At 42.9% G+C, this 25,125-nt stretch overlaps 1 protein-coding gene across 2 annotated transcripts; it reads left to right on the top strand.

The window, feature by feature from the left end:
- Positions 1–1,777: 1,777 nt before the first annotated feature.
- LOC118095116 (palmitoyltransferase ZDHHC11-like) lies at positions 1,778–24,034 on the top strand. Of its 2 annotated transcripts, XM_060282160.2 has the most exons (10): positions 1,857–1,996; positions 5,830–5,916; positions 7,687–7,899; positions 10,627–10,805; positions 13,126–13,227; positions 16,906–17,030; positions 18,828–18,983; positions 19,440–19,561; positions 20,655–20,707; positions 22,875–24,034. In XM_060282160.2, the coding sequence occupies exons 3-10, from the start codon at positions 7,687–7,689 to the stop codon at positions 22,888–22,890; spliced, it is 966 nt and encodes a 321-aa protein (XP_060138143.1). In that variant the 5' UTR covers positions 1,857–1,996; positions 5,830–5,916; the 3' UTR covers positions 22,891–24,034. The 2 variants fall into 2 exon arrangements, with proteins under 2 accessions (XP_034992002.1, XP_060138143.1); XM_035136111.3 differs by lacking the exon at positions 5,830–5,916 and having other exon boundaries at positions 1,778–1,996.
- The last annotated feature ends 1,091 nt before the right edge of the window (positions 24,035–25,125 follow it).

Genomic DNA, 25,125 nt, shown 5'->3' with positions numbered 1-25,125 from the left:
TTCCTTGTTTGCCTTTTGCAAGGTTTCAGAGGGTTTTTCCAAGGTCTGCTCACCAGACTAATTTCCGGTCCATGTGTTGTCACCAGATATTCCTGATATGTTACTGTGAAGCCAATATGATCGTCCTATAAATCTCATATTATTAAAGTGAGCAGCTTTAAGAATCATTTTAGCTGAAAAGTAATACCCCAATATTGTTACTGGGTTGATCCTGGATGAAACCACAGGAATTGGGAAGGGTCATAGCTCAGTGGTGGAGCAAGTGCTTTGCATGCAGAAGATTCCAGGTCCAGCCCATAGTATCTCCAGGCAGAGGCTGGGAAAGATTCCTGCCTGAAATACTTGCGAGCTGCTGAGCAAGGTGATCCAAGGGTCTGGATGGGTAGAAGGCAGCTTCCTATGTCCCTGAACCTCTTTTGGGGGATCTACCTGTTGATAGGATGTGAAGCACAAATGTTTAAGTGGCCCTATTAATACCGCAGTTCACAACCTGTGTACACCGAAGTGGTTCTATTAATTATAATACAACCACTCCAGAATAATATGAATTATGGGTTTCACCTCAAGATTCCAGACATTTATCAGAGTTACTTAGGTTGGAACCCTAACTATGTAAGTCCTATTGAATTAAATGGAGCTCACTCATAAATAAGTGGGGTTAGAAAATTGAGGTGGTAATGGTCCCAGAGCAGAATTAATAGGACTGGGGCTGTGATCCCATTCGCGATTACTGGGAAGTGTTGGACTGCAAAAACATGCAATGGCACAAATCCTTAGCAAATACTTGCAGAAGTCAACAGTGTATATTATTTTAAAGAATGCCAAAACAAAGATTTAAAATTGTTAAAAGTCTTTAAGGCCCCACAGCTCACCTGTCATTCCTTGAGTGGAAAACTGGTGGGAAAATACGACTTGCTTCTGTGCCTTTAACAAAAGCTTGATCTTGGGGGGAAATCAGTTGAAGGTCTTCACAGCACTCCCTTGTAATATCTGCATAGCATGCTGTTGTTAAAGAAGTATAAAGGTAAAGGGACCCCTGACCATTAGGTCCAGTCGCGGATGACTCTGGGGTTGCAGCGCTCATCTCGCTTTACTGGCCGAGGGAGCCGGCATACAGCTTCCAGGTCATGTGGCCAGCATGATTAAGCCGCTTCTGGTGAAACCAGAGCAGCACATGGAAACGTTGTTTACCTTACAGCCGGAGCGGTACCTATTTATCTACTTGCACTTTGACGTGCTTTTGAACTGCTAGGCTGGCAGGAGCTGGGACCAAGCAACAGGAGCTCACCCCGTCAAGGGGATTCGAACCGCCGACCTTCTGATCGGCAAGCCCAGGCTCTGTGGTTAACCCACAGTGCAAACAAAAGAGAAAGCTAGGAGCTCGCCCCGCCTCCAATCGTAGGTCTCATTCTGAAAATCCTGCGTCACAGAGGAAACCTTCAACTAATGTTTGTCTGATTTCGTATCAGTAACCAGACCTTGGTGAGGTGGGTATTTTCTGCTATTTTGTATTAGGCAGTTCATCTATGGTAGTGGTGGCTGGCTTTTGGTTGCTCAGAAATTTGATTAAAAGTTTTTCTTCTTCTGATAATTACTTCTAATAGGAAATTGGTGGGTTTTTTGTCATAATCCTGACAAACCAAAGTTTTGCAGGTAGATAGATGACTGCAGGGTGGCTACTTGAACCACTTCCTCTGTAGGACCCAGGAGAACCATGACCTTGCCAAGAAGTGGAGTGGAAACTGTTGCCATAGCTACAAAGGGAGGTGCTCTGTTAAAAAGAAACTAAGCAGTCTTTCTAAAAGTTGTTAAAGGCCATGCTGACAGAGACAAGTCCTTTAAATGCCCAACTTTCTGGTAATACTGCATGACATTTTGGCCCACAGGGGGACAGATCCCACAGGAGTTGTAGAGCTCATCCAAACCTCTTTCTGCACGGCCCTGGGAAGCGAGGGAGCAGTGGCCTGGCCAGGAGAATATGCTGAACATCGCAGACGTGAGTCACAAGGGAGAAATGATCCTGAACTTTGGGCTTTTCACTGAATTACTGGCACTATATATACTGAAGGCTCTCTTAGGACAGAAGCAGAAGAATTAGCATTGTACCAATTATTTCTGAAAGTAAGCAAGTGAGACGGAAGGCAGAAAGTTGGGGAAATCCTGCTTTACTGCATCAACAAATATGCTCCACTCAGTAGCTGCTCACTTATAAACTTTATAAACTGCTCAATTATAAACTTAGTTACTCTGAAACAATTGCCATCTGTTTGTGGGCAGATACTGACATTTCCCAGCTTTTCCATATATTTCAACCATCAGGGAATACTCTCACATCAACTTGCTCGCTAGGAAGCAGAAGCTGCACATGTTACAGAGGATTCTGGGAACAGATATACTAGGAGGGGTTAATATGCTGAAATAGCTGTTTTTTTCAGTTACTTTTTTTTAAAAAAAAAATTGTGAGCCTCCATCACAAATACCTGAGGAGTACCTGCATTTTCCTGAATGGTTTACCATTAACTTTTCCGCCATAACAAGTTACTAGCAAAGGTTATGCAACTGATGACGGGATACTTTTAGAGGTAAGAAGGTGCCTATTGGTAAGATTCCACAAAGATCTAGAGGAAATTCTCCCAATAGTCAGGGTTTTCTTTTCCTTTCTGGAGAATAACACCTTCCCTCCAGAAAGACAAGCTCCCAGGGCAGCTTACAGAGTCAGAATACAATAAGTATGCAACAAAAAAGTAGAATTAGAATGGAAAAATAGCACAGAAAGCTTCAGAAAAGCTACAAACAAGCTAAGATAAAAAGGGCTGTGGACAACAAAAGTGTGTTTGAAAACCAAGTCGGTGTCAGACAAACCTCCAGGACAGAGGTGCAGGGTTACATTTCAGTCTTTAAAAGCGATTAGTGAGTGTTGCAGTCACTGTAGTTAAGACGCAAAAATGAAGTGCCTTGGAGAGCAGGCTTTGTATTGAAACTGACATTCAAGAGGACAAAATGCTTCCTTGCATTTGGCTTTAGCAACATTCCATAACTTCCTCCATGCTCTTAAGAGAAAGAAATAAGCTAAATGGTCATCATATCTGGCTACTTTTATGAGTTTGAAAGAGCCCTTAATTGGGGAAGAGCTGATGGCTTAATCTTCCCATAACTGAGGAATGTATGACTTACCCTTTCTAAGATTCTGTAGTGTTCTCATCTCTTGTGTTAATAATAACTCTGGATCTTTTTTTTGGGGGGGGGGAGATAAATCATGCATCATCAGCACTTGTACAACTGCCTGCCAGATTCTTGTAAACGGAAACTGAAATGGCATCTTGGGGTGGAAATGGAGTTGCGTGCTGGACTCCCTAAAAGTCTGATGCTTATAGCGCACCAACAGTTATCTGCCAAGTTCCAGTTAAACCACTTTATTCAGAACTGGTCTGTTACCTGTTTCAGTGCAGACCACAATCAAAGTATTTCACCTTTCCTGATGTTTAACCATGCTGTGAGGGCATTTTTCATCTCTGAACACCACGTTTCAGCGCTGCCACGTGGTGACAGGTAATGTGAGGCATCCACACTATTCAACACTTCTTGTTGTTGTTGTTGTTTAGTCATTTAGTCGTGTCCGACTCTTCGTGACCCCATGGACCATAGCACGCCAGGCACGCCATAGCACGCCAGCCCCTTCATGGATCAATGCCTTGTCGTGGCGAAGGGGCTTGAATAACTCAGAGAAGCTATGAGCTATGCCATGCAGGGCCACCCAAGATGGACAGGTCATAGTGGAGAGTTTTGGCCAAACGTGATCCACCTGGAGAAGGAACTGGCAAGCCACTCCAATATCCCTGCCAAGAAAACTCCATGGACAAAGACAATTCAACACTATTCTTTCTTTAAAATCTGATCCTGTGGTATGCATAATTTCATTTGCCAGGGATGAAGGGAAATTTCTGCCCCTTAAACAACATAAAAAATTGTTTGCAGATAGAGCCAAATGTCAGGTAGGGGTTTTTTTGTACCGGTATTTCCATTTCTTAACCAGACACCTTTTAAACCTATTGATTATTATAGGACAATAAATGCTAATCAGAGTGTGAGAGAAAGAGGTGAGAGGCAGGTGGCTTGTGAGACCAACACTTGTCCGTGTCGTGCTCAGTCATAGTTTAACACTGTGTGTGAAACAGCCCAGTGCAGGCATGTCAAACCCTCCAGATGTTTTGGACTACAATTCCCATCTTCCCCAACCACTGGTCCTGCTAGCTAGGGATCATGGGAGTTGTAGGCCAAAACATCTGGAGGGCCGCAGGTTTGACATGCCTGGCCCAGTGACTATTAGGGAAGTTTTAGGTATTTCACTTGGAGTGCTGGGACCTACAGTCTGGTTTTGGGAAGCTTTGATGACAAGTAGAACAGAGCTCTGAAATTCTCTCTTCTCTGTTACAAGAGACTACAGAAACCATAGTGCATTTTATGCAGAAACCAACATGCATTTTATGCAGAAGGACATTGCATACATTTGCAGGTTAGATATACTGTAATAAGTTTTAACTTCTGCATTTTCAGCTCTGTGTAGCACATGGGGTCACGAAGAGTCGGACACGACTAAACGACTAAACAACAACAAGCACATGATATCCGTCTTGCAAAAGTTCATGCAGCTCACCACTAGAGGTCACTAGCTCGCATACAGTTGTATGAATAGATCTCTTCTGATTGCTTTTGTGCAAGCTGGAGCAATACCAGTATCACAGGGACTGTTTAATATGAGAACAATCTACAGTATTTATTTTACATACTTGATTACCAAACCGGGTTGTACAAGAATTACTTTTCATTAGTTTTCTTTAACATTTTCACAATACAATAAAAGACACACCAACCCACACAAAGAATATTGAAAAAGGAAAAAAAAAGAAGAGACAAGATTCTCTCTCACAACTATATTCCAACTTCTGTCCCATACAGAAAAAGATGTGTGTCCCCAGCTCTCACCTGGGAGCATCTCTTTCTTCTCCCACCCTAATTACAACAGATTTACAACAATTATATACCTAAATATTCCTAGTAAATTACTGTGGTATAACACTATAATTAAGCATTCAATGAAACTCTTCTTTTCTAAAATCATATATGTATATGGACTACAATACATCCGAGACATCAATAATAATCTATCACACATGACCTGAGATATAAGTGAATTTTGTTGGTAAGAAGTTTATTTTCATTCCAGACCCTCCAAGTCTCTTTATTTTCCAGGGATGTCCCAGATTTAGAGAAGCTCCTGATTTGATCCAGAATGTCCCACTTTTCCTTAGGATGTCCCCGTTTTTATTGGAGAAATGTTGGAGGGTATGGAGTTATCCAACCTCTGAGGTGTCTGAAGGCAATCCTGTATAGGGATTTTTTAAAAAAATGTTATATATGTTGGAAGCTGCCCAGGGTGGCTGGGGCAACGTAGTAAGATGTGTGGGGTATAAATAGTAAAATTATCATTGTGGAATGGAACGTCCCTATGTTCATTGAAGAAATGTTGGAGGGTATGTGATTCTTGTTCTCTTCTTTGTATTAAAAAAGAAGAAGAAAATGCATCTATGAGAATAATAGCTGATAATCAGGTAATGTTGTGTATTGTAAACAATAGGAAATGCTTTAAATAAGAGGATTTTTGAAAACCAAAAAGTAAAAGAGAAAACCCACCACACCACCAGGGGACCTTTGCTGCATTCTTGACTGCAGGTTCGTTATGGTGAGAGAAATTGGCTTTTGAAGACATAGTGCAGGATTCCAGCAGCGTAGGGAGAGGAGTGTTACAAATGCTCGTTCTTTATTGTGCAGTAATTGCATCGGAGACGCATCTCTTCTGCCGTGGGGAGACTTCCAGCAAATGGGAATAACGTTGAGTCTTATTGAACACAGAACAATGTAGGTATAGGTTTTAAAAGCACTGATGAGTCTTTTGATCACTTCCTTGCATTGTGCACCAAAAAAATAAATAAATTTGTTCCCTAGAGCTACCTAGGCATGCTTTTTCGTAGATTGCCTAATGCCATTATGTAAACGGGAGAGAGCAACTCTCAAAGGCTTGCTGGTGTTCATTGATGAGTGGTGGCAGGAAAATGTAGGGCTAAAAACGTGGCAAAGAATCCTGCGCTGCTTGCTTAAAACAGGCTTGGGCCGCATGAGATGCTTGCCTTCAGATGTGGATATTAGAGGAAGGGAGGCTGTTTACTACACTTCTCAAAAATGTTTGATTACGTTCTGAAAAAACCATTTGGTTACCATTTTTGTAGTAGCATGTACAAGGAAGAATATATTTATTGCAGGAGAGCAGAGGCAGTCTGCGTGGTGCCTTCCAGAACTACATTTCCCATCATTCATGACTATGATTGGCCATGCAGGATGATGGGAGTTGCAGTCCACATCTGGAGGGCATACTCTGGCTGTCCCTGCAGGAGATAATAAAATGATTTATGTAACATTTCAAAAACCTGTGACGGTGAGTGAATTTCTTTGACAATTGTGCTGCCTTGATGGAGTAAGCACGGGAGTAAGAGACACTAGGAAGGACAAAGCAGCTGCAGGTTCTCTTCTGGAAGCCTGTTCCTGGAAGCCCTAGTTCACCATGAACCAGGCCTCTAGGTCAACTTCCTGGGCCATCTCTGAATTCAAGAGCTCCACCAGGGTTAGCTGGAAAAGAGCCATCTGAAAACCATCCAGATTTATTAGCCTCTAGGGGTGGACCATCCTAACCAGAGACATCACGCTGCGCCTAAGATTGTGGGACCCCGGCATGCGTTTCACTTGTGTGACGTTACGCACACACATCATCGTGTGTGTGACATCATGCATGTGACGTTACATCATCAGGAGGAGTCCGATGGCAGAGTCCAGCCCAGCGCGGCTTCCTCTCTCATGCTCAAGAGGAGTCAGCCCCTGAACTGCCCTACCCTCTGCTCCATGGTTGGCCTTCTCTGTGCCCCCAGCATTGAGGGGGCCCACCCCCCTGCCAGCCGATATTGAGGGGGCCGAAGACACTTCCACCCCCTAGGAGTTGGCACACCTAATCCTAACTGAGCTTCCGCAACCAGATATGACTTAAACCTAATCAGGAAGTAAATCTGATCAGGAGAAGGGCAGAGTTGATCTCGAATTAATGTGTGACTTGAGATGAGTAATGTGCAAATCACAATGAAACTTTTTATTCCATAGTCTTGAATTTATATTATTACACTCGTCTTGGGAAGGAGCACTGCTTAGCTTTATTTTGCCACCTGCTTTAGGAAATCAGATTTTTCTTTCTTTCTGGATTATCAAAACCACAATAAAATAATAAACTTTTAATGGCCATATCTCAAAAGTTTTGCATTTACTAGAGATTTGAAAGCGTGACAAATTATGCGCCCTTTGCCCTAAGGGTACCTGCCACATCAACAAGAGCATTTTGTGTGTCCCTTGGTACAAGTGATTTATTTCTTAACATTTGTATACCACTTGGTTGTGGAGGGAAAACTCAAAGCAGTGGCGGGACGTGTGTGGGTGATGTAACATTCTTGCAGAATTGTGAACGAACAGGATGCAGTGTCTACTTCCCGTCCCACAGTGTGCCCTGTGTGTTGCTGTCGTTTCTTTCTTTCACGGCCTAGAAAGCACACTGGCTATTTTTAACAGGTGATTCTGGGTTCTGTCTTGCAGATGACCTGCTATGACAAGAAGCTGAGGCAGACAAGTCCTGAGCAGCTGAATGACCACATGGTGGTTCCACTGCACTCCAGAGTGAACGGCTGGTCTTTACCACTCCACTCCTTCCAGTTGATCACCCTCGTGCTTTACTCATACTTGGCCATTGTGGGCTTTGGTATCTACATTCCTCTTCTCCCAAATGAATGGAAATTGGTTGCCTATGCTGTATCCTTTCCCCTTCCATTTAAAATCCTGTGGTAAAACTTAACACTGCAAATGAACTGCATATGCCATGTGCGGCGAGAGGAATAGCCAGTGATTCGCCTAAGCTGCAATTCTGGATCCAGTTACTTTTCAGTAAGCTCCATTTAATGCAATGAGACTTAGGCTGCAATTCTCAGCAAGCTTACTCCAAAGTAACTCCCCCTGGAATCAGAGGCACTTACAGTGGTACCTCTACTTGCGAATTTAATGCGTTCCGAACGCACATTCGTAAGTTGAATAAAATTGTAAGTCGAATCCCATAGGAATGCATTGGGAGACAAAATTAGTAAGTCGAAGCAACCCTATCTAAAAATTCGTAAGTAGAAAAAAATCCTATCTAAACCGCATCCAAGATGGCGGACGGAGCTCCATTCGTAAGTAGAAACATTCGTAAGTCGAGTCATTCGTAAGTAGAGGTACCACTGTATATATATAGGATTACACTCTCATTCTCTCATTGTATTCTGAAAACAGGTGCAGGTTGTGAGTTGTTTTGAAATGTGACTGATCTTTTTTGCTATCCAGAGCACATGTTAGGGGCGAGCAGAGCTGTTCTGTTTTCACTCTCTTCTCCACCTCCACCTTTTTCTACTTCCACCCTCATGAAATTAGGCCAAGCTCATGGGCCACATTTTGCCCACCCTTTTCGAGCATAGAACCAGGCAGGCATCTTTACTAAATTAGGTGGTTTATGTACTTAAGGGAAATGTCCATCTCTCAAGCTACTAAACATTTTCGTGGGCAACTAATATCAGCAAACCTGCAGTGTGAACAGCAACATTCAGTAGTATTGTTACAGCATTATTGCAACCAATGGGCCTTTCCCCCAGTTAAGTTTGTGCAGCCTTGTGGGGTTTTGTCTTTCTGAGGAGTAAGGTCTTGTCTGGACTGAACTTTTGGGGGACCAAAATGCATTCTCCCTCTGTTTATACTTGATAAACTTGATTGTGATCATCCAGTAATATATTTTAAACCAATAGTCATTTGTAGTGTGCTTAGTGTTGTGTAATGTGGCTCGGCTGCTTCATTTAGCTGGTCTTTTTAAAAGGCTCAGTAAAGTCCCCCCCCCTTCCTCTGTACAGGATGAGGAGCCCAGGGGTCAAGAAGGACACTAACATTGTGCATAGGAAACTCATAATCCTGTAATTGATACACTGTTTGTGTACTAAACACATGATTGTTGCTAGGAAGACTTAATGGTGCCCTCAATTATTCTTGCACATGGTGATCCAGTTTAAAGTGAGAATATAATTGTCAAGTTAGAACTAGTGTTCAAGCATGGGTGCCAGAGGCAGTTTTTGGCCCTTCTGCTCCATTTGAGCGTAAACTAGAAAAACAATTATTTTAGTAATAAAACTTTGAATCACAAATGAGAACAATTTTCCTGAACTTTAATATCCTGTTCAAACAGATTTAAACATGACAGCCAGTTGATTTAATGGACTGATTGATTGATTGATTATAGAATCATAGGACTGTAGTGTTGGAAGGGACCCTAGGGTATTCTAGTCCAACCCTATGAAATGCAGAAAACGTCAACTAAAGCACCCGTGACAGATGGCCAGCCAACCTCTGCTTAAAAACCTCCAAGAAAGGGTGAATGATGAGGGCAAATTGCTTGAAGATGAAGTTGTTGCAATGCTTTCTTAATAGATGATCTGCTTCTAGGATTGACATCTTGTTGATTTTGTTTGATCAGGGTGCTCCCCTGATGTTGGAATAAAACTTCCATTATCTCTGACTGTCAGCCAAGCTACCGGTATCTGGGGCTGATGGCCATATAGAAAGGAATTAAAACATTTGCTGATAGTTGGTTGTTATTGTATGAGCATAGCTGTCAAGTTCTCCCTTTTTTAAAGGGAAATTCCCTTATGCTGAATAGGCCTCCTCGCAAGAAAAGGGAAAATTTGACAGCTATGTGTATGAGTGGGAGCACTTTTAGATCTGTTTGCTCAAGAAGCTGAAAGATAATGGGTAGATTTTTTCCCCCATATCATGCATGGTTATTGAAGGACCTTGTCTTTCCTTTGTAAAAATGTTCATATATGGAACTAGTAAACTTTTAAATAAAAACAACTATAGTACATAAACAGGATTTTTCCTATTCTGGGGAGAGATTGTTTGGGATTGCCTTTCCTACAATCAAGGGAGTCTCAAGATGTGTTGTTCGGTTGTGGTACCTTCTCAGAATAAATTATTGTACAACTGCTTTGATGTCTTTAAGACATTCAGTTCTATTTGTATAGAACTGTGGTGCATGGGAAATTCCTTTTCCTGACATGTTCTGGTTTTCAGGTGTAAAAATTGTGTGTGTGTGGGTGGGTGGGGATTTTGCCAAATCTGCAAAATGTCAGGTCTCCCCAAAGAAAGCTCAACAGCTTTGTGGGTGTCAGGAATTTTACTTTTTGAAATATGGCAAAAATGGAGCAATACTGAATCTATGACAATCAGACAGAAACTAGTATTTTGCTCTTCCAGAGTCCTGCAAACAAATCCACTAAAGCTAGTAGCCTTTCTTTGTGGCATAAGAGAAAAGAATATCAGTGACAAGAGCTTTCTGCCTGGCCATTTGAATACTGAGGCAACTAAGCAAATCTGGTGACTTAATGTAACAAATGTAAAAAATAATAATCCAGACTCTTATATTCTCTTGGTTTTTGACTTTTCCTTAACCTCATTACAATGCAGGTGATTGGCTTAATTTTCGTGCATCACTTAATCACTCATCTTGTTGCAATCACTATCGATCCAGCAGATCAAAATATATTAAAGAAGAAAAATTACAAGAAACCAATGCCAATTTTTGACCGAAGCAAATGCAAGCATGTTATTCAGAACCAGTACTGCTATCTTTGTGAAGCTGATGTGTAAGTCACTTCCATTAGTACAGCTCAGCATAGCGAAGAAGAGACCTACCTAATTATTTGCCTGCACTGTATTTCCTCTGCTATTTGCCTCTTGCTGCTTAAACTGCTCCTTTTGTACTAGTTTTTTGTCTCTGTGCAATTACGCATATGAGTTCTGGACCTGCAGGAAGCTCACTCAAGTGTTTTGCACAACCATATAGGCCCATGGCTACCATCTTCCTGGTCAGTTCACTTTCTGTTATCACCAGGGCTGTCTTAAGCCCATCCAGTGCGCTGGCGCTAGGTCCCTCCAGCGCCCCCCTCCAGAGCCTCTCCAAGGGCCCGGGAGTGCCAAGCGGACTGCGGCAGCAGCGGGAGGCCACCTCCAAGGACTCCGTGCTGCGCCTCCTCGTTTCCCCATTGCTGGGTTCCGCTCAGTCAAGCTTCGCCACCAGCGCGTGCACCGTGGGTCCAGCAAGAGCTGCTTGGGCGCTGTGTGCGCGCTGGTGGCAAAGCTCGACTGAGCGGAACCCAGCGCTGGGGAAACGAGAAGGAGGCACAGTGCGGAGTCCTCGGAGAAGGAGCGCAGTCCTGGCCAGATCGCCGGAACCCTGCGCTCATTTGGCGCCCTTCCAGCGCCCGGTGCTGTGGTTCTCCGTGCCACTAGCCTCTATGGCTAGGACGGGCCTGGTTATCACAACAGTGCAAATCTGTATCCTGATTTTCTGAAATATTTCCTCACAGGGCAAGCAAATGTACTGCATAAAACTAAATACGCAAGAACAATATAAATACATATCAATGTAACTTAAATCTTTGAAACACCCATTAATGCTAAAATGGCCAGGACATTTCCTGTTTATAAGTTGTTTTTGTTGTTTTATTGTACATCACCTTGAGAGGATTGCATAGAAGGCTAATAATAATACTTGAAAACCCAATATGCTTGTAAAAACATCACATAATTAAAATAAAAACAGCACCATCAATTTTAGCAGACAAATTAAAAGCATTCGAAAAATTTTTTAAAAGCAAAAAACTTATTGGGGATGTGGCCTGCCTGAGTTCAGATGGAGGCCCTCTGCCAAGAAAAGCCCCTGCCCTGCCCCTTCCCTGCCAGCTTAACTGATCCCACAGGTAGGCAGGCATCAAGCAGGGCCATGGAAACAGATCTCGAAGTGTGCAGCGACTAGAGTGAGTGAAGGCATGGGGGCGGCTGCAGCCGACTGGTTTCCATATCTAGGAAGCAGGTCGCACCTTGTTTTGGATCGGGTTGCACTCCCCCTAAAAGTTCAAGTACCTACTCTGGGAGAACTCTGGGAATTTACTTTACCTTTGAAAGTTCAAGGAGACACAGTGGTTCGGAGAGCCTATAGCTTTCGCTGCTCTTGGATAGTATGACTGCAGAAACCTACATCCTCGTAAACTTCCTAGTTAGCTACTGTGATGAACTCTGTGTGAGGCTATCCTTAAAGATGGTTTGATTACACTGTTGTAAGTAGCTCACCACAGGTCTCAAAACCCGGAGTCCAGAGAAGGGTACAGAGTTTGTCCTCAAGAGACAGTGAACCATGCCCAAAGGCTGTATGGGTAACGACCATTTTTTCCTCGGAGAAGGACACTGGACCACGTCCAAATAGGCGTGTGTACCAACAAAGCCAACTGTGCAATTTCCTGATAGTCAAAGAGCTATGAAGCCATGACTTATCAGAAGTGCAAGATGGTATGGCCAATGCCAAATCCAGTTGCAGGTAGTTCCAAAGGTGAACTGCAGCACAGGGCATAAATCGGGGGAGTTTGTTAGGATTCATTCCCCGCCTGCAGTCATAGGGTTATTGTGTATCATATGACTGTATGTGTTTTCATTCCCACAGAGTGGAAGTGACGTAGACAGGATGTTTACGTGGGACTGTTGTTCCTTTGGGGTTTTTTTTTTCTTTACTGGCTGTGATGCCAGGGAGAGGGAGCCATGATATAGAGCTCCCAGTTTGTTTATATGTAAATAAAGCAGTTTAGCCTGATTTACCGACTTGTGTGTTGTTCATCACGTTTGTGAGAGCAATCGCATACTTGGCCTGTGGGACCAGTCTAACAGCTGGCCCCCGGGACGGCCGAATTACTGACAGAGACTTGCTATTCATATCTATATTTCTAATCCAGTACAGTACTTTCATATTTTTTAAATATATATCTCTGACTTCCTGCATGGCTTTTCAGTTCCATGTACATTTGTAAATGCAATGTATAAATATTTAGACATGAGATAGTCTTTATTTATGTGGTCTATTTTAGTACCTGAATTCTATTGTATTCGATTTAATGTATCTCTTCTTCTCCTCAGAGGGCCAAAGACCAAACACTGTAGTACCTGCAATAAGTGTATTGCGGACTTTGACCATCACTGTAATTGGCTAAATAACTGTGTTGGAAGCCGAAACTACTGGTAAGCTAACAGCAGCTAGCTTTGGAAATATGACTCTAAAATAAAGGCCCTATTTAGGAAGACAGAAGTGAAGCATCCGCCCCCATCTCTAGGAACACCTGTACTTTTAAATGATCTGCTAGTTTTGCATCCAAAGTATCGAAACTGAAGTGGCTCTAGGTATCAAATAAGCATTCCAGAGGAACTAACCCAGTAACCTAAAAAGCTAAATGTAAATAACTTTGATTGCTTCCAAATTGGCACTTTTCAGAGGGAACATCATCCTTTGTTCACAGTGCCTTCTGTGTTGTCCTCCTGTCTTCTCTGAGCATTCTTCTTCTCTGTCATTCTTCTTTGTAGATAATTTTTTTAATGAAATGCAGTTGAAGTATAGACATGGTTCCATTAAGGCTCCTGTGCCTTTAATTAAATACTTACTGTTTGTTGCTTCGCCACATTTTATTGCTTCTTGTTGAGCATGGCTGGGGTGGGGGTGGAGTTAGTGATGAATAGCCAATTAATTGCTCCTTGGAAAGCCTCTCTCAATTTCTGTGCATTTTGGTATCTGGATTCTTCTTATTCTTTGTTAAATAGAATATTCATGCTGTTTCTCATTAACGATGGAAGGCGGGGGTGGGGTGGACAATGCAATTGGTCAGTAAATCCAGAGGAACAGAAACTAGAGTAATTAAAAAAGATTGTTCAGGGCAGGCTTCCTCAAACTCGGCCCTCCAGATGTTTTTGGGCTACAACTCCCATGATCCCTAGCTAGCAGGACCAGTGGTCAGGGATGCTGGGAACTGTAGTCTCAAAACATCTGGAGGGTCGAGGTTGAGGAAGCCTGGTTCAGGGTATAATTAACAAGCTTTTTATAACTCTACTCTGTAGGAAACGCAATGTAATGAGCCAAACTTGCAAGAAAGAAACCTTTAAATGGACCGATTTTTTATTTTTTGCTGAATGGGACTTTTGAGTTAATATTATAGGAGGATGGCATGGGAAAGGAAAGGATATCAGGTTAGAATAAAGTTCCATTTTTATCCCACTTCCAGCTCATTGTAGAAAGACAGTGCCTTAGCAGCACTTAAGGGCTCTAGTGTGGAAGTAACCCGTCCTATTTTTTATGAGTTATACAAGAGTAGCCACAACAAATCCTCTCAAAAACACACTTCAAATGTGAATATATCTAAGAGCAAGCCAAGGATCTTTCCACCTCTATTGAACTCCTTACTCCACACCCAGAAATCTTGGATAGTTCCCCAGCTAGAGAGAGCTACTGGGAGCTGGGAGTGTTTTTGTTTTCTGCTTTCAAGCCATTGGGGCATTTTTACTCCATGGCATAGAGGTGCATTAATTAGGTATTAAAGAGAGCCAGCAATATCTTAATCAACTGGACGGAACCTATTTTCAAATAAAGCCAAAGTATTGGTTTGCTTTATAGGAAATCAGTTTTAAATCTCCCCCAAGTTTTTATATGCTGATGTTGTACTGCATTTATTATAAATGAGCTGGCTGAGGAAAAGCTTGTGAAAGGCTATTCATCCCTTGTGACACAGCTCTGGGAGTCACTCATTGCATGATAATTAATTTCTCCTCTCCTTATGCTAGCTTTCATTTTATTAATGCAAGTATTAATTGAAGGATTTTATGTTGATGAAGATAGCCCAAAGGCCCCTACACTGTGGCCACCTCCTTTAACAAGCTAAGCATTATTGCTCCAATTAATGCACACCACAGATGGAGAGCAATCACCTCATGGTAGATGACATTCAAAGAAGACTTTCTTTCTTTGGAAGGTTATTGCTCTCAGTTTCTTCATTTATTGGTTTTCAGGCTGTCTGGACAACAAAGTGGTGGGGTGGGGGAATTTTATAGAAGGGACAATTTCCTAGCTGCCAAGATCCAAGTTTGGGACAAGTACTCCTTGATGAAAGAACCCCAGCACACAATATGTAGCAAAGTAAAGTATGGAAATATAGGTACTTCAGCATTTTGGGCAAACTGTGCTGCGGCAAAATTGAGGGCCAAGCTAAGATTGTTAGTGAGGTCAGTCACACAGGCCAGCTGCAGAACCTTTTTTGGAGAAGCATAGTTATAGGAAGCAGCACCCTGAGCCAAAATCGATTGGTTTTGTACATTTCCAGCTGCGACAACTGGCCTTGTGTGCCTTCAGATAACCCTTTCTGCTTAGATATCTATCCCACAGAATCCAGAGCAGAGTATTCTGGAACATGTTCTCTTGGGAGTTGGACGTCCCTGTTCTAGGGCATTAATTTAGATGAAGCACCAGCCCAAGCTCTTAGGCCTAGATGTTGCCCTGCTTGGACTGATAGTACAACCTAAAACACACTCGTCACTTCCCTGCAGCTGCACATTTGTGGGAGAAGATTCGGTAGTCATGGGAAAGCTGTCTTTCAGGAGAGCTTGTTTTCTCATGGAGGTTTCTAAATAATTGCAGGGTTCTCTGGAACACAGTATGGAAATAATTCCTGAGCATGGATGGGGAACCCCAGGCTTGCCGGCCTCATTAGGTCTCCCAAGGATCCTAATTTGGCCCACGAGGCCGTTTCCCCCCCAGCCACAACCCTTGCTCCACACTGGATGTCATGACGAAAAGCTACAGCTGCAAAGGAACAAGCAGAAACCTTAGGATGGGCTCCCAGATGTTCATCTACATGAGACCTACCTACATTCAGCAGCACCTTTTAAATCCATCAAGGGTTAAAATCTAATGGAGAATTCCACTGTTAAAGTAGCCAGGCAAGTTTCTTGGTCAGTTAATGGCACTAACTACTGTCCTTAGGGTTTTCCCAGTAGTGATGTATGGAAGTGAGAGCTGGACCATAAAGAAGGCTGATCGGCGAAGAATGGATGCTTTTGAATTACGGTGCTGGAGGAGACTCTTGAGAGTCCCATGGACTGCAAGAAGATCAAACCTATCCATTCTTAAGGAAATCAGCCCTGAGTGCTCACTGGAAGGACAGATCCTGAAACTGAGGCTCCAATACTTTGGCCACCTCATGAGAAGAGAAGAATCCTTGGAAAAGACCCTGATGTTGGGAAAGATTGAGGGCACTAGGAGAAGGGGATGACAGAGGATGAGATGGTTGGACAGTGTTCTCGAAGCTACGAACATGAGTTTGACCAAACTGCGGGAGGCAGTGCAAGACAGGAGGGCCTGGCGTGCTATGGTCCGTGGGGTCACGAAGAGTCGGACACGACTAAACGACTAAACAACAACAACAACAACAACAACAACAACAACTGTCCTTAGAATAACAAGGGAGGTTGCTTTGGCCTGAAGACAAATGGTGGACTTCCCTCCCTCACTTGGCTGGTAGTGAGAAACATAAAAGCCAGAGTTGTGTGTGCAGCTGGCATAGGAAATGCTTGATTTCTGCTGGAATCCAAGGCTGTGACTTGGATGGAAGAAGCAGGACCTTCTTGGGTGCTAATGCTCCATTGTGTAGGCTCAGGTTATATGTGTGTGAAATGACACAACATTCACAAAGTCTCTGTTGTTCATCATTGCAAGGAAACCAAACCCTGGATAAGCACTGAAACCCATGGAGTCTCACACCTCTCAGAGATTGGGGTGGCATGAAAAAATACAATTACATACATGCATTCAATTTGTAATTGCACAGCCTTCCACAGATCATGGCTAACTGTAATCTTTCTGTTAACGTGTTCACATAGGTTTTTCTTCAATGCGATTGCTTCAGCTGCTCTTGGAATCCTCCTGCTGATATTGGTGATGATATATGTCTTCATCCAGTATTTCGTGGACCCAGAACGACTCCGCACATCTCCTCAGTTTGAAAGTATTGTTCCACTGACTTAAAAAAACCTTTTTACACCAATGTGACCTAGTAGTACTTTTTCAAGGTAGTGCCTATGGTTTCTTAAACAGAAAGGGGTGGTCATTAAGAGGGAAAACCAGCTCATAATTGGTATAGTACTGACTAGACAGGCATTTGAAGAAGAAGAAGAGGTTGGATTTGATATCCTGCTTTATCACTACCCGAAGAAGTCTCAAAGCGGCTAACATTCTCCTTTCCCTTCCTCCCCCCACAACAGACACCCTGTGAGGTTGGTGGGGCTGAGAGACTTCAAAGAAGTGTGACTAGCCCAAGGTCACCCAGCAGCTGCATGTGGAGGAGCAGAGACGCAAACCCGGTTCCCCAGATTACGAGTCTACTGCTCTTAACCACTACACCACACTGGCTCTCAACCAGAATTTGTATATGCAAACATTAGGGTTCATTTGTACAACTATTGTAATTTTTGGGTTACAAGCGATATAAACATACTTGTTCTTTTCAAAATATAATAAAGTAAGACCCTAGTTGAGGGGACTTTCACTAGACTAATTCACCATGTAGGAAGGAATATATCATTGAGGTGGGAAGGTTTTCATCTTGTTGCATTAATTAGGGGCATAAAAGCATAAGAAAAGCTTTCTGGCCCATCTAGTGCAGCATCCTGTTCTCATATTGGCCAACCAGATGCCTGAGGGAAACCCGCAAGCAGGATCTGAGCGCAAGAGCAAGTCTCCCCTCCATGTAGTTTCAGAATTACTGCTGCCTCCAACTGTGGAGGTGGAGTGGAGCCCTCATGGCTTGTTGTTGTTGTTTAGTCGTTTAGTCGTGTCCGACTCTTCGTGACCCCATGGACCATAGCAGGCACTCACTCCTGTCTTGACTGCCTGCCACAGTTTGGTCAAACTCATGTCGTAGCTTCGAGAACACTGTCCAACCATCTCGTCCTCTGTCGTCCCCTTCTCCTTGTGCCCTCCATCTTTCCCAGAATCAGGGTCTTTTCCAGGGAGTCTTCTCTTCTCATGAGGTGGCCAAAGTATTGGAGCCGCAGCTTCACGATCTAGCCATCAATAGCCGTCTCCTCTGTGAATTTGTCAAGTCCTATTTTAAAGCCATCTTGGTTGGTGGCCGTCACTGCCTGTCACCACCTTGCATGCAACGGTGCCAAATGGTTGACATCAATGCAACATATCATAATGTTACTACTGTCTGAAATCTGGAAATATTTTATGAGAGGTTCACCATGTACTTCCATTAGATTCCAGTTTTAATGTTATACATTTCTGAGTTTGTTGGAAATTTCCAATAACAAAGGATATAAGTTTGCAGATATGTTTTCATTAGTAAAACTGCCCAGAGTGGCTGGGGAAACCCAGCCACATGGGTGGGGTAGAAATAATAAATTATTATTATAATGATTATTATTATTATTATAGTAAGAATGTGAAAAAAATTCATGCAATATTCTTTGCTGAATTTTATTGTGTTATTATCTTCCTGAGTGGGTCATGCAAACTGCTATTCGGAATGATGCTTCGTATAGGGCAGAGGGCGGGGGGGAGGGGTGAGTTTATGGAACCAAGAGGACAGTGGCCCAGAAAACCTTGGGAACCACTGCTTTTAAAGTGTGTTTCAGTCAATATCTCTTTATTCACTGATATCTGGCTGTTTGGCCAGCGTAGACCCTTAGGGAACAGTTTTGAAACTCCTGACATAGTATTAGAACAAAAGGCAACGCCATTCATTTCATCATTGAAACCAGAGTAAAATTACTTCTCCCCATTATTTTTTCTCCAATAGGTGTCACTAGGAATGGCACCTGGCTGGTATTTCTTCCTGTTGCTCCAGTAGAGACTACAGCAGCTGGCATCCTGAGCATAGCAATATTAACTGTGTTTTTGGAATCTGCTTCCTTCTTGTTGCTTGGACATTTGTTGACGTTTCATCTTTACCTCTGTAAGTAAAGCAATTCTGAAAAACACAGGGTAGGGGAGTGCAAATGAAGGGTTCAGTTTATGCAAAAGACAGGCTTTTACCCCCAATCTTAACGGTGCCCTGAGTATACACTGGGAATGATAGTCAAAGATACAGTGGTACCTCTACTTACGAATTTAATGCGTTCTGAACGCACATTCGTAAGTAGAAAAAAATTGTAAGTCGAATCCCATAGGAATGCATTTAGAACCCTATCTAAAAATTCGTAAGTAGAAAAAATCCTATCTAAACCGCATCCAAGATGGCAGACGGAGCTCCATTCGTAAGTAGAAACGTTCGTAAGTAGAGTTATTCATAAGTAGAGGTACCACTGTAATGTTAAAGCTCACTGAATTTGCTGACACCCATCTAAGCGGCAAAGCTTTAGGGATTTATAGTTTTTAAATCTTAAAAAAGCACAAACTTCCATGTACGTAGTGAATAAAAAGATGAACACATATGAATACATGACTCGACATCGGCCCAGGATGTCTACCATATCTCGGGAAACAAGCACAGCGGGAACATCAGATACAACACACACAGTGGACTCCTTACAGGTAAGATCTTCTGTCCTCCTTAGATTTGCCTTTCCGTAGCATACCTGTTTCTACATACCCGGTATTCATCCGGAAGATCAAACGTGTAGCCCTATTCAGGTGTTCGCCTGAAAATGTGTGAGCGAAATGTGCGGAGGAGGCAGATGTGTGCATGAAAGCCACACCTCCAACATCTGCACATGCCAGTTCAATTTGAAACCTTCCCACATTGAGAGTGATATGAAAGAACACACTTAGAATCATCCCCATGATCAGGAACCGTATACAGTGGTACCTCTACTTCTGAATTTAATGCGTTCTGAACGCACATTTGTAAGTCGAAAAAAATTGTAAGTCGAATCCCATAGGAATGCATTGGGAGAAAACATTCGTAAGTCGAAGCAACCCTATCTAAAAAATCGTAAGTAGAAAAAAATCTAAACCGCATCCAAGATGGCGGACGGAGCTCCGTTCGTAAGTAGAAACATTCGTAAGTAGAGTTATTCGTAAGTAGAGGTACCACTGTATTTTCAGGGTTTCCAAATCACAATGAGGATTTTGAGTTCACCTGAATGTGGTTAGAATACTGCTTCAGCAAGGGCGCTGACTTGGGCCCCAAATTATGGGTGCCCAGTGGTGCCCACGACTTATCAAGACCCCCTCTATGAGAAGCTTAGGTTCTGTTTAGGGGGAGGAGAGGGGTGTCCGAGTGCTGTGGCCTCCTCCCCCTGCTGCTGAACTCGATTGGCTGTTCCACTTGCCTTGACAATTTGCCCGCTGGGGCTCACAGTAGGCCATGCAGCTGGCTCCTCTTGCTCAATTTATAGGCAGGGGAAAGGGTTAACCCCTATTTTCCCAACACTATGGCCTTGATGCGAACTGCACCACCGCCACCCAGGTTGAGTATGCTCAATGCTATGCAACATTCATTTAATGGATATCCTGCCTGATTTCCAGTTTGGCCTTTAATCTTTCAGCTTTTGCCATGTGAACTCTAGACATCATTTAGAGAACATCTCCCCCTCTTTAACGTGCATTTAAACTTAAATCACAAAAAGTAGTATCTATCCGGCACAGGAGCAACCCTCTTATAGGTTTGTGTTCACATTCCTAGGATGTAACTGAAGTAAGAAAACCAGATGAAGTAGCACCCTCCTCTATATCAGGGTAAGTTAACAGATACATGGTTATCATTTTACTGAGCCCAGTGTCCAATGAGCAAGTGAAAATTATTGCAACCAGAACGAACAAATCAGGTTTATTTAGGAATTTGCCTTTCATCAAATACCAGGTCAAGAAAACCATAGTAATAACTGCTGCATACACCTGCTTTCCATAGAAAATATTCTGACTCAGGCCTGATTCATATGTAACACAAACCATGGTCTTGGGCTCAGACAAAATGCTCAGCAAATCCAGCTTAGCTTTGGGAAGAGTTAAGGCAGGTGGACTGAGGAGAAGAGAAGAGCTTTGATTTTTCGTTTGATTTTTCGTTTTATTTTGTTATGGCTCATTCATTCTTAGCCATAACAAAATAAAAAAATTCCTTCAGTAGCACCTTAAAGACCAACTAAGTTTTTATTTTGGTATGAGCTTTCGTGTGCATGCACACTTCATCAGATACCTGTACCTGTGCAAGTTTCTTGGTGAGGTTTATGCACTTCCATTTCATGCAGCTCAATGTGGTGCCTTCCATAGTTCTAGTTACAGGTAGGTAGCCGTGTTGGTCTGAGTCGAAACAAAATAAAAAAATTCCTTCAGTAGCACCTTAAAGACCAACTAAGTTTTTATTTTGGTATGAGCTTTCGTGTGCATGCACACTTCATCAGATACCTGAAAGCACAAGAAAGTTGGTCTTTAAGGTGCTACTGAAGGAATTTTTTTATTTTGTTTCGACTCAGACCAACACGGCTACCTACCTGTAACTAGATTCTTAGCCATAGTTTGACTTAGTGTTTAATGAGAACTGGCCAGTGGGTTATTTCTGTTCCAATTAAAATCCTCTCAAGCTTCAACTGCTTAGTAGAAAACACAGCCATTATATATGATAGACCGATTGTGACCATAATGTAACTCATCCATCTTGGAGTTCATTGCTCAAAGCACAAATCAATTAAGGGCAGATGAGAGCAATTTTTTTCTGGAAACAGAACAACAGAAATATCAATCTGATGGTTCTTCTACCATCATCATCATCATAAGGTTGGCATACTTTAGCTGGGAGGCTATGCACTCCCAACAGGACTTAAAACCAAGCATAATGTGGACACGCCACCAAAATGCCAAATAGCATGGTGTACCAGCCATGTCCCCTCATTAGCCATATACAGAAGAGGTCAAACCATGCCTGGCAATGGGCAAATACTTCCATGGTGAGGCAACTCCACCCCGGTCCATAGATATAATGATGCCACAACACCATCAACTTGTATGGATGCTTGGGTCTCCTTATCCTGCACACACAGTCTGCAAAGAACAACCCTTGTAAAATAAAAACAATGCCCCTCGGGGTGGGGGCAGTCTAGCAAGACACCCCACACAGCCACAGCTCATTTCAAAGAAGCATGTATGGAGAATTCTAGGGGAAGTTTTAAGTCCTGCCGGAGATTCAGTGTCCCTGTGGGTGGGAGGAACTTTCCCCCCAGAAAAGGGAAGGCACAGGTGAGACCATAATTATATCTTAGAATCATAGAGTTGGAAGGGACCACAAGGGCCATCTAGTCCAACCCCCTGCCAAGCAGGAAACACCATCAAAGCATTCCTGACAGATGGCTGTCAAGCCTCTGCTTAAAGACCTCCAAAGAAGGAGACTCCACCACACACCTTGGCAGCAAATTCCACTGCCAAACAGCTCTTACTGTCAGGAAGTTCTTCCTAATGTTTAGGTGGAATCTTCTTTCTTGTAGTTTGAATCCATTGCTCCGTGTCTGCTTCTCTGTAGCAGCAGAAAACAACCTTTCTCCCTCCTCTATATGGCTTCCTTTAATATATTTGAACATGGTAATATCACCCCTTAACCTTCTCTTCTCCAGGCTAAACATGCCCAGCTCCCAGAACCACTGCAGTAGCTCAGAATTAAACCGTGCTGAGACAGAAAGCTGGAGGAAGGGGTTTTGGTCACACCAGGGAGAAGATGTGGTCATTTTTAAAATATCCATTTTTCACAAGTTTTGCATAGTTCTGGAAGTTTGCATGCAAATCAGCTGGAATAATTTCAGAAGGCTGCACACAGTCTATTGGCTTGGTGACTGAATATGCTCATAAGATGCCGTCTCTGCCCAAAGGGTATCTGCAAGGGAATAACTTAAGACTTTAATTTTGCTTTGCTCCCTAGAACTCATGCCAATTAACTGCACTTGAACAGGAACAGCATCAGGAACAGCTGGCTTCCTCAGAAACGGCCTGTGTAGCATTTCCAGACGATTACTGTGTTTCATCGATGCAAAATGACCGTTGTATGCACTTGATCCAGCATAGCTAAAGGAAAATGTGGAACGCCAGCTCCTGCTCTCAGTTGGGTCAAAACTGGACACTGAAATCACAAGAGGAGATGTTCCCTTCCTTATCCAAATCAGCATGCTTCTTTTGTCTCTAAGAAGGTGCTGTTATGTGGAAGGCTGTGGCCAGTCAAAAGAACATGGTGGAGGATGTGCCAGGTCATACTTCTAGACCAGGTCTGTGTGTACAGAACTGATGACATTTTGATCCGGAGGTTCTCCATTCTATGATAATGAAGGGCTTGAAGTGTTTTTCGTCAGCTGGCAATGCATTATATGAAGACCAGCTGATAACAGCTAATTAATTGGTTATAAGCTGCTTGGAGGAGAAGATGGTGAGGGTAGGCAGACCGTGGCTGGATAGGATTTCAGTGACAGGAATCATTTTGAGGCCCATGCTGATGACCAATGTGTCTCCCAACTCTGCCTCTATTTAATGGGAGCAGCATGTGTTTCCCGAAGTTGTACTTCAAGTGTAAATAATCTCAGCTGAAGAGCCAGCAGATATCCGTAAGGCAAGAGTAGCCGTTTACAGGTTCTTCCTTGCACAGAACCAGTCATAGCTACTGTTGTGGATGCATTCGAGAGTCTCCCCCTAGTAAATGGGAAGCTAGTAAATGGGTAGCAAAATATGTAGCAGATCACAGGATATAGAGAAGATAGCTTGGAGGGTAATCATTTGACATTGCCAAAAAGAGTAGTAAGTCTTAGAGTCAAAAGTATCCTCCAAGTGGCATTGGGAAGGCTCAAATAAATTAGACTGATTTCCCCAAAATGTATTTATACAAAGTGTCACCACGGAAAGTCCTGCTTAGTAAATGCCAGTTGGAAAATACTTTCCTTTTTGTCTCTATGCTGAAAACCAGTTGTTGTTTTTTTTAAATAGAAAATGGATTGTGTATTTGATCCTTTTTTAAATTGCTATTTCTTATAAATAAATTATATGATTTTGCGGCATTACAGGAACATTTTAATAAACTCCCCCCAGAAAACCACACAAGAGTCTGTCTGTCTGTCCTAGTTAGTAAACAGGTAAACAGGGGCTAGTAAACAGGGGCTTTTGCGAGGGTGTTTAGTGAGCTGGTTTGAGAGGAAGCATGGAGTGCTATGACACAAGTGTATGTAGGAGCAAGAGAGTGACCTGGAACACCTGTGCCATGTTCATTTTCCTGCCTGAGGGTATGTGAAGTTACACCTGCAGCAAATGTCAGCAACTTGAGGCCCACCTCTCCACATGTAGAGGTCCAGCAACTTGAGGCCCACCTCTCCACATGTAGAGTCATCAGAGGAAGATATTCTAGATCAGGCATCCCCAAACTTCGGCCCTCCAGATGTTTTGGACTACAATTCCCATCTTCCCTGACCACTGGTCCTGTTAGCTAGGGATCATGGGAGTTGTAGGCCAAAACATCTGGGGGGGATGCCTGTTCTAGATGGAGCAAAGCAGACTGTCCTGGATTAGTGATACTGTGGGGGTGGGACGCCCCTAGAGAGGAGGAAGATCACTAAATGCAGGAAGCAAACACTTGGAGGAATGGGACACACAGAAGCAGGACCGTCAAGAAACGTGTTGTGTCTTTGGGGCGGCACAGTTGATTCCAGGTCCTCCCCTTGGACCCTTAATTCTGGGTCACAGGAACAGGGACAGCCGTTGCAGGCCTCAGAACATACCCAGATGGCTATAGAAGGAACAGTATATAGAAGGATTCCTGCCACTGCCCAGAGGAGGAGGATGATAATAATAATAATAATAATAATAATTTATTTATACCCCGCCCATCTGGCTGGGTTTCCCCAGCCACTCTGGGCGGCTTCCAACAGAAAAATAAAACACAGTAATCTATTAAACATTTAAAGTAATCTATTAAACATTTAAAGTAAACAAGTAGGCCACTTATGGCCTACTTGAAATGAGGCTGCACTTTAAATTTTAATACTGTATTTTGATCTGTATTTTAATTAATTGTTTTTATGTTTTATTGTGGTTCTGTTGGTGTCAGCCGCCCTGAGCCCGGTTTTTGACTGGGGAGGGCGGGGTATAAATAAAATTTATTATTATTATTATTATTATTATTATTATTATTATTA

Source organism: Zootoca vivipara, chromosome 12 (genome assembly GCF_965207765.1).
Source record: "Zootoca vivipara chromosome 12, rZooViv2.hap1.1, whole genome shotgun sequence".
Classification (NCBI taxonomy): domain Eukaryota; kingdom Metazoa; phylum Chordata; class Lepidosauria; order Squamata; family Lacertidae; genus Zootoca; species Zootoca vivipara.
This window is presented reverse-complemented; position numbering and strand designations above follow the sequence as displayed.